At 42.5% G+C, this 10,000-nt stretch overlaps 1 protein-coding gene across 3 annotated transcripts in view; it reads right to left on the minus strand.

Moving 5' to 3' along the window:
• The window catches only part of igsf11 (immunoglobulin superfamily member 11), a gene marked incomplete at both ends in the record, with an annotated part of 97,967 nt that overhangs the window by 75,075 nt on the left and 12,892 nt on the right, over nucleotides 1-10,000 (minus strand). For 2 of the 3 annotated variants that reach the window (XM_083695548.1, XM_083695547.1), the window contains one exon: nucleotides 1,806-1,835. The exons of the other annotated variant lie outside the window; for it this stretch is intronic. In XM_083695548.1, the coding sequence (XP_083551674.1) occupies nucleotides 1,806-1,835 (30 nt within the window). The remainder of the gene's footprint in view (nucleotides 1-1,805; nucleotides 1,836-10,000) is intronic. 3 annotated transcript variants of the gene reach the window in all.

Consider the following 10,000-nt stretch of genomic DNA (forward strand, 5'->3'; position numbering starts at 1 on the left):
CCACTCAGGGCTCTCCAGCATCAGCCTACATGAGCTGTGGAGGGGGATCCGTCTCTGTTTAAGGTACTGGGCTTAACCAAATATCCACTTGCCCCTGACACAACAGTGAGCGCCACGTTTTGTTTTGTTTTTTTTCTCTCTCTCTCTCTCTCTCGTTTTTTTTTTGTTTTTTTTTATCGTAACCCCGTTAATCCATTCATAACGGTAATCTAGTAATCCTGGGAGGATGAACATGGGAGATAGGATGTATCTAGGTACATGGGTTGTGGACCGTGCTGTGACCCTGATGACTGGAAAACCCATTAGCGTGACCTTTATGCTATATACGTTATCATCCAGGATTGTGTTTCTATGATAATGTACATCCGTGAAGGAAGGTGATGGAGGAAGACATTGGAGGACGGGCTCATTGTGATGCATGGAATGGAATGGAATGAGGAAACACCTGTTTGACAACATTCCTCATTCCGTTCCACGCAGTACAATGAGCCTGTCCTCCAATGTCTACTTCCCCGAGTCTCCCCTGTTGTACATAGTAAACCATCATTAGCAGTATGAGCTAGAATGTCTCTGTGCACCCATAACAAAGTAATTGCAAATGTATTTATGTAAAATGCTAATTCTATACTGTAGTAAATATACATTAAAATCCATCCAGTAATAATTGCTGAGCAATATTCTCTCATTCCTACAGTAGCAGTTGGAAAAGAACTACAGACATCAGATATTTATAAAGTACCAGGCACAATAGGTAGGAAAGTGGAAATAGTATTCGGATTTAGGAAGAACCCAGATCATGTTTGCCATGCTGTCTTTCCATAGTTTGGGATGGATGAGGTAGGCAACGGCAACGTGTGTGTGTGTGTGTGTGTGTGTGTGTGTGTGTGTGTGTGTGTGTGTGTGTGTGTGTGTGTGTGTGTGTGTGTGTGTGTGTGAGAGAGAGAGAGAGAGAGAGAGAGAGAGAGAGAGAGAGAGAGAGAGAGAGAGAGTGTGCTACAACATAGTACAGGAGACAGCAGATGGTGAGGATTATTCTGGACTAAAATACTCTGCGATCCGCTGAGGGTAGGCCAGAGACATAAATCGCAACAAGACTCCATCTGCTAGAAATACTCATAAAAGCGGTCGGACCAACACCAACCATCACATCAAATAACTGCCCTACCGCCACATCTATATACTATATATATATATATATATATATATATATATATATATATATATATATATATATATTTGTGTTGCATTTTCTTGTAATGCTGACTCATTACTACTAAATAGCTTTTCCCCCACGTGGTGTTTTTTACCACAATAACCATCGGATGTAATGGTTGAAGATTACAGCCATGCACAACCACAGGGAATTGAACAGTCAAAAGGGAGAGGGAATTCCCAGTGGCGTCATTATAGCCATCCACACAGGTTCAGCCCCCCATTATCACTGCCCAGACAATGCTGTCACAGAGTGTATGACCAGAAATACATTAAACCAAGCACTTATACTACTGCTCACACACAACAATCTATGTGATAATGAATAGCTATATAACCAGAGGAGGCTGGTGGAGGTAGAGGACAGGTTCATTGTAATGCATGGAACGGAATTAGGAATGGTATCAAACACACTCGTCCTCTGATTTCTACCTCCACTAGCTTCCACTGTTAGCTATACACGTGAGGTCTACAGTTTCAATATTCAAAATACTATAATGTTGACTAACTATGCACACTTAATACAATCAATCAAATAATGTCACTGTATTAATTAAGGGAGAATTATTAATATAATGTCAAAATGTATGTACCTGTTCCCGTGTGATGATCAAATCTTGAACCTGTGAAAAAATAAGAAATTATATTAGTTAATTACAATTACCTAAAGTTAGCTACAGACAGAGCTGAAGTGTAATTATATTAGTGCTAAAGTTATCCAGAGTTAGCGGGGGAAAAAAAGTTGTTGTTCAGAAGGCCATGCGCCCCACTAATGGTCAATATCTCCTGGGAAAGCTTGTCAGGTATCACATTGCAATTTCTCATTGTGTTCAGTCCCGGGATTGTTGTTCTAAACAGGAAACACTAATTGATAGCGAACTCGATATCCTCCCTTTTCACCATTCTATTTGTACTTGGGTGTCACAATCCATGTATTGATGTATTTTCCCTTCTGTATGACATGATGGGACACTTAATTAAAACCTTCCCGGTACAGCACATAATGTAATTATAGCGCATAGATCTGTTCCACCCCCCGCACACACACACACACACACACACACACATACACACACACACACAAACAACACCACCACCTCCACCACCCCAGAGCTCACATTGTGACCCCCGGGATCAAGCTTTGGGCACCCTTCGTCACCCTCATACGTCAAACGGATCAAAATTAATCCGATGACATCATTGACTGTTTTCCACAAACTGCCAATACAATGAGCAGCGCCATCCACATAAAGATTGGCTTCGATTGACCACATCTGAGGTAACCTGACAGTAGCCATTCAGATGTAACTGTCTGGTGTTGTTGTATAACTGGGAGGGGCCTGGTCATACTCATTCAAGTGATGCTACAGGGTCATTTGTATAATATCAGCCTATAGTTCTAAAAATAGCGCTCTCTGGCCAAAAGGGGTGCCCATAGTGCCCACAGTGTGGTGCGTATGTGTGTGGATTTCACACAGACTAGTTACACTTAGCCATAACCTCCAAATTACGTTGTTCTCAGGCCTGCTTTGGAGGTCTGGACAATTTTAGATTAGCCGAACTGGTTTGGATTGAACTGGACAGAGCGATGGGAGAATGCGCACCTTTACCAAAGCTGTGCAAGCTAATTGACATGGCCCTCTCAAGCTGGAGTTTAGTGTGTGTGTGTGTGTGTGTGTGTGTGTGTGTGTGTGTGTGTGAGTGTGAGTGTGAGTGTGTGTGTGTGTGTGTGTGTGTGTGTGTGTGTGTGTGTGTGTGTGTGTGTGTGTGTGTGTGTGCGTGCGGCGTGCGTGCGTGTGTGCGTGTGGCCTGTCCCACACTGTCCAACACATTTCCACCACATATAGGGTGTCTCCCTGTTTCTTTAAATCTATCGAAATAATGCACCAATATATATATATATATGTATATATACAGTGTATTATTTTTATATTTTAAATGGTCCCTCCTGCACGTAGGGTTAGCACACACAGATCACACTCTATCACACCCGGTGTAAACTGGGGATCATCTGAAACACTGGGTTGTTATGATCTCTGTTGCTTCGGGGGACAGCAGCAAAACCTTTGATTCTCTCCAAGCCGAAAGTCACAATGCTAGAGTAGAATCCTAGAAAATCAAGTCAGCACTAGCATACCAATGAGGCCTGTGTGTGTGTGTGTGTGTGTGTGTGTGTGTGTGTGTGTGTGTGTGTGTGTGTGTGTGTGTGTGTGTGTGTGTGTGTGTGTGTGTGTGTGTGTGTGTGTGTGTGTCTTCATTTTGCAAAACATCGCCTACTCTGCTTACTTGAAATGCCATTTAACAACAAATACTGTGACAACAACAGCAGACCATTTGGAGAAAGGTTTAAGAATCTGGACATAGTCTTGTTCAAATCAAACCCTGTTGACAATTATGCATTCCACGTAAATTGGCAATTAACCCCCCACACACGCACACACACACACCATACACACACACACACACACACACACACACACACACACACACACACACACGTGTGACTTAATTAACGGGTCATTGAACAGAGATGATTACGTAGAATATTACCTAGAGATGATTATAATGAGTATTAAGTATCAATGTAGGCCTGTTATAGGGTTTTAGGGTTTATTACGCTTGAAGAGAACCTTTAATAATCGCCTGTATTTTCTGTATGAAATGTGGCAAGGCAATGTGAAGTTGACACTTGTCTCCCGGCTCCGCTACCGAGAGCGTTCTCAGGCCTGTCATTGAGGAGGCTAATGGTACCTGCTGAGTAGCTAAAGTGTTATGATTGGAGAGAGACAGTGAAGGGGCAAAGATTTCATCAGCTGTCAATCCAGGCCGAAGCTCTCTGACTGAAATAGTCTATCTTGGAGAACACTGGCTGATAGGTGGGGAGTGTGTGTGAGTGGGGGGGGGGGGGTTTGTAGAAGATTACTTGGTGAAAAACAAGTGTGGCGTACAGTCTCTGAGCCTTATTCAACACAAATTGTAGTCCTAAGGAAACACGATAAATGGTCTGTTTTCTATTCCATGTCTATTTTCAATGGCTGTTTAGAGAGATGTGAGAGTGTGGCAAAACAGAACCAGTGTATCTGTAGTGACTGTTATCACACGTGTTTGATACCATTCCTCATTCCATTCCATGCATTACAATGAGCCCGTCCTCCAATTTCTACCTCCACCAGCCTCCCTTGGACTGTACCCTAGAAAAGAACAGGGGATATGGCTTTCAGCCAAACCTGTGCATCAAGCGGCCGGCTACTGGATTCAAGCGCCTAATGGTGACGAATGTGACTGCCTCAGTTGTCCAAAAGCAGTGTTTCTTTCAAAGATGACTGCGAGAAACACAGGACTCTGAGAGACAGAAGCACAGGGAAAGTAATAATTACTAAACTCAGACAAAGTTCATCATTGAATGTACCATTATTTCAACCTTTGAAGCACTTTGCTGAGAATTCTGAGCAAAAGTAGCCAATACAGATTCTAAGTACTAAGCTCTCAGACAAGGTAATTTTCACCCATGGTTGTCATTAAATGTGTACCATAGATTCAATCTTTTGAAGCACTTGGGTGAGAGTTCTGAGATCTTATTACCCCTGGCCAACCGCTTACATCAAGCACCCTTAAAGAGAAGGTTGGTTACCATGGAGACAGTGGAAACCTTGCTGTAACCTTGCCAAAAGCAGTCAAAAGTATAGAACACTGATATGAGTAGGAAATTATTTCAATTCTAAATTGGTGACGTCATTGTTTTTTTTTTAATCTCTCTTAGGAACAACTGTCTGCATGTTTAGCAACATTGCAATTAGTACCGCTGGTATCAGTATGCTCATTTTCCCTCTTGCCGATTCTTCTTATTCACAGGGGTAGTCTAGCATTTGAAGGTGTATAACAACAAAAACAACAACAACAACAACAACAACAACAATAACAACAACAACAACAACAAATGGTAATGGAGAGTAAAATGAGATTGCATAAATATAATATGGACAATTTGAGTGGGTGTAGCTTTGTAAAAAAACACAATACAGGCAATGTTTAGAATACATGGTACTAGATAGAGAGGGTGAACACAGATATTTCACTATTTGAGAGGGTAACAGAGGAGGGTGCTTGTGTCTCGGTTGATGGGTTGGGTGTTCTTATTGTTGGTTGCCAGGGTAAACATGAACCCTCGCTTGGTAGTGGGGGCAAACTGTCCCCCTGTTTCACTTCAGTATGGGGGTGTACCAGGGGAGGCTAGTGGAGGGAGAAATCGGAGGACAGGCTCATTGTAATGCTCGTAATGGAATGAGGAATGGTATCAAACACATGCATTACAGTGAGCCCGTCCTCCGATTTCTACCTCAAACCCCCCCCCCCCCCCCCCGAGGGTATACTGTGTTGGTTGGGCCAGTTCTGTCAGGTCTCTTAAGACCAGATTGAATAGACCATGAATCATGTGCTTACACCAGACCAGACCATTAACCGAGGGGGTGACAGCCTGTTACCCTCAGCCAAACAACCCCAAACAACCCTGGCTTATATCTAAATAGGCTGTACCACATTTCAATGCTTCAATCTATCCACTTTCTCCTGTGGTCTCTACTAACATTTAGTCTGACCCCTCAACTTACTGAACTGGGAATGTTGAATGGAGCAGATCACACAGACACATACACACTCACATGCACACACTCACACTCACACTCACACTCACACTCACACTTACACTCATCTAAAAGCACATCCCATATGTTGCACTTAATCTTTAGGGTAAACAACCATAGCTCGATCGTCAGACTCTACTGGTTTGGCTTAAAAACAGCTCTTTCTCTTTTGTAGAGTAGCTATTGGGTAAAGCTCAGCTGATTACTGTGGGATAATGTTGTTGATTCATCCATTTTCTTTCAACAAAGTCGTCAAACAAAAGACTCCTCTAGGCATCTTTAGTTTCTTTAGAGGTATTTTAGGAGGGAAAACACAGTTAACAGATTGCCAGCAGAGTTCTCACATGATTTCATGACCTGAGGTGTCAGCACCTGATTTTCCGCCGGGATTCTAAATCAAGATGTTTATTCAACGGGAATTTATTGGCGTTTGTTTAATTGTGTGTGTGTGTGTGTGTGTGTGTGTGTGTGTGTGTGTGTGTGTGTGTGTGTGTGTGTGTGTGTGTGTGTGTGTGTGTGTGTGTGTGTGTGTGTGTGTGTGTGTGTGTGGGTGCATTTGAATGTGCATATGTGTGTGTCAGGGGAGGCTGGTGGAGGAAGAAATTGACGGGCTCATTGTGATGCATGGAATGGAATGAGGAACAAAACACAAGTGTGCGTATGTGATATTAAAAGAATAGGTAGATGCAGAAACCCTCAGTGAATTAAGTTATTTATTTTTTTTTCTTCTAACAAATGTTTCGTCTTTTATTGTGACCATTTGTAATTACCATGATTTGGAGCAGATAGTGTTAAAACATGTTTTCCTTCATGGGCAATGATTTGTTTGTTTTATTTTTCAGCTACGTTCCCTCTTGGGCCCTAACCTAGATTACAGCACAAAGACTATTAATCTTTGATGACAAGACCTTTTAATATTGCTCATATATAATTAATCTGCACGTAAATGAACACATACATATTTAACAATAAATACAGCGCCAGCATTTGCTTTTGTGATGACAGAGCAGGCCACGAGGCAGCACCTAGAAAATCATTCCAAAATACACCCAAAATAAACACAAACTACACAAGGCTACAGGCTGCACAAACATTCATTCCCCGAAAAACCATAATGATAATATTTCAGCATTTCTTAGGACGCATCCCTGTCTTATGCACATATTTTTTCCTTTCATAAACTACAGCATGCTATCTTCCATTCTAAACTGCTCATCCATGCTGAATGTCTATCCCCTACACCCAAATTCACCTCCTGTGTAATTCAACTAACTGTACTTCATAGTGGCTGAGGACATTGTCAAATGATGTTGGCCATCAACAAGGACTCTAAAAGGAAAGCAATCCCAAGAGGTCAGATTACCTTAATGGAGGTGGGCATAGGTTTTTTGGAAATCTGCCACCTCTCACCACTGCTGTGAAATTTCCAAATAACGACATCCTCCCTTATAATAATATAACCCTCCCTTATAATAATATAACCCTCCAAAATGGAATTGCAGTGTTGAACAATAGCTGTTGTGTTTCTGCATGCGCACGCACAATTCAAATAGGTAGCCACACACAGAGACAGAAAGGCAAATATCGGTGAGTCCACTCGTCCGAAACACCCCTGGCAGTGACGATGACATTAAGGCTTGGGTTGTTGTTCCAGAGTCCTAGCAGTATACTAGCAAGACTGACTGTGTTTGTCTTAATCGGGGGTTAGCATTAATTGGGAGATACGGTGAGAAAATTAGAGACCTTGACGACGAACGTCACACAGGGACCAGAAATTAAGTTTATAGAGGGAACCCGGGTTCGAGACCCGCGTCGTCTACACGTCACAGGACTGTGTTAGCCCACTGAGATAAAGCCTAGGTCGCTGAGCTGATGGTGACTCATCACACAAACATTGTTTTACAAAACACCTCCATTACACGTTGTGCAGCTCTGTGATGTCATAGTACAACATTCTCCATTGGCCTTCCGACATACATTTGTACAGATCTATAGACAAACACAAATTGATAAGTCAGTAGTTGTTGAATCATGCATGAGTCTGGCTGGCTTCCTAAGTATATGGAACCCAGTGTTTTTCTGGTTCACTGAAGCTACAAGATGTTTGAGATAAAGCAGTATCATGGTTCTTATTTCCGAAACACGACCATTCTCTTTGAAAAACCACTTAACGACTCTGCACCGCATGCATGATCTGCTACACTGTCCTACCCACTCAGAATCAGACCTGGGTCCAAATAGGGTCTGGTTTTCTAAGACGCACGTCAGTGAGAATGAGGAATGGTATCAAACACACACACACACACACACGTTTCATACCATTCCATGCATCACAATGAGCTGATTTATACATCCTCTAGCTTCCACTGACGCACATGGTTTTACTTGCCAGGTGTACTGGGAGGGTTTGTGGAGTATTATCATTGGTTCTTGCTAAATCAAGTATTTTTGGGGGGGAAAACAAATCGAATAACATTTCCTTCTAGAGTACTGTAGTCTGCTGAGAATATACAATAAACAAGCCTGTATAACATGTTAATCTGTTAACCCAACCACACACACTGTGTTCTATGAAGGGAGGCTGGGAATGCATACTCTAAACTCTGAAGTGAAAACATCCACCTCTGGCCATATACACCTTTTAAATTGGTCCCAGTGAAATCAACCCACCCTGACTGTGGCCTGACCTCTGCTGCTGCCTTGTGTATGGGAGAATTACTCACTGTCGGCACAATCAATACAGACACACCAACCTAGGGACCCCACTCATAGATAACGGGGCTCCATTCACAAGGCTGTATGTAGAGTTATAGCTGAGATCATAGACTTTAAACTGATGTCACCACAAGGCCACTGTAGTGGTACGACCTGTACTTTAACTTTCATTTCCAGAGAGGAGAGCTGCCCCCTGCGTCTGTTTGCAAAGCCCTGGTCGCTGGGTTTCGGAGGGCAATGGCTGCAGAATTCAAATAACTCAGTGGCAGCTACTTTAGCCAAGAGCCTGGCTGCATCCCCATAGTAATAGACATGTGCAGCGGCAGGACTTTTTGATGATTAATGTAACAAGTAACAAATTGTGCCTTGAACCTTTTCAAATGACTGTACCAACATATGTTGTTTACCAAAGAGGTCTGGCCAGACACCAAGACTGAAAACATAAAAAAAAATAATAATAATAATAATAATGTAGGTAGATCATTTTCACCTGGTCATTTTGAAAGTAGCTCGCAAGCTGAAAAAGTGTGGGCACCCCTGATTTAATCATTATAATAAAATGATTTGTTTTGCCAAACTTTAATAGCTGGGGTCCACAATGTCACATGCCCTACATGATTTTTCACATTAAAATCACCTGAAAACAGGTTCATGACGCAAACTGTGCCTTTTTTTTGCCTGAACCCATAATACTTGTAATTTTCTGAATACCAAATGAATATCTGACACCAAATAAAATGGTTGAGAGTTGTGGGGGACATGTTTTTTGACAAAGTCAAGCATAACTTGAAACTTGAAATTTGACCCCTGTTGGTAGTTTCAAGTTTAAGAGTGCATATATGCACACGTCTACAGGTTGGAACTATTACAGAAGGAGGAGGAGAAGAAGAAGCCGCCACACAGAAGCAGCACTCTAACTGAGACAAGCCCAATGAAGAGCCAACAGCACTGAGTTTGGCCTGGCCTTGTCTCCTAGGAACAGTGGGTCTCTTGTTCCCGTGCCACAGTGGTAGGAAACATGATGTATTCACATGGTGATCAGCCATGCCAGCAGGACAATCAAAACCCGCAGTGTCTGGCACTGACCAGCAGGCCCGCTGAAAGACCCATCACCAAGGATACCAGTTTTGAAAGGGGAGCTTGGCAAGGACGACCGCATTTAGGACCCCACAAAGCTCTGAGCAGGGTTTTTTTTTTTCTCTCATAGGGAGGACAAATAAATACAGCTCTCTGTTGCTGCTTCTGTAGATGCATGGGAAATTATTACACTTGATGTTTCTAGCAGTGGGAGGCTGGTGCAGGTAAAAATCAGAAGACGGGCTCATTGTGATGCATGGAATGGAATGAGGAATACCACACGTGTTTGATACCATTCCTTATTCCGTTCCATGCATTACAATGAGTCTGGCCCCTGATTTCTACCTCCACCAGCC

This window comes from Argentina silus (assembly GCF_951799395.1).
Source record: "Argentina silus genome assembly, chromosome: X".
NCBI lineage: Eukaryota > Metazoa > Chordata > Actinopteri > Argentiniformes > Argentinidae > Argentina > Argentina silus.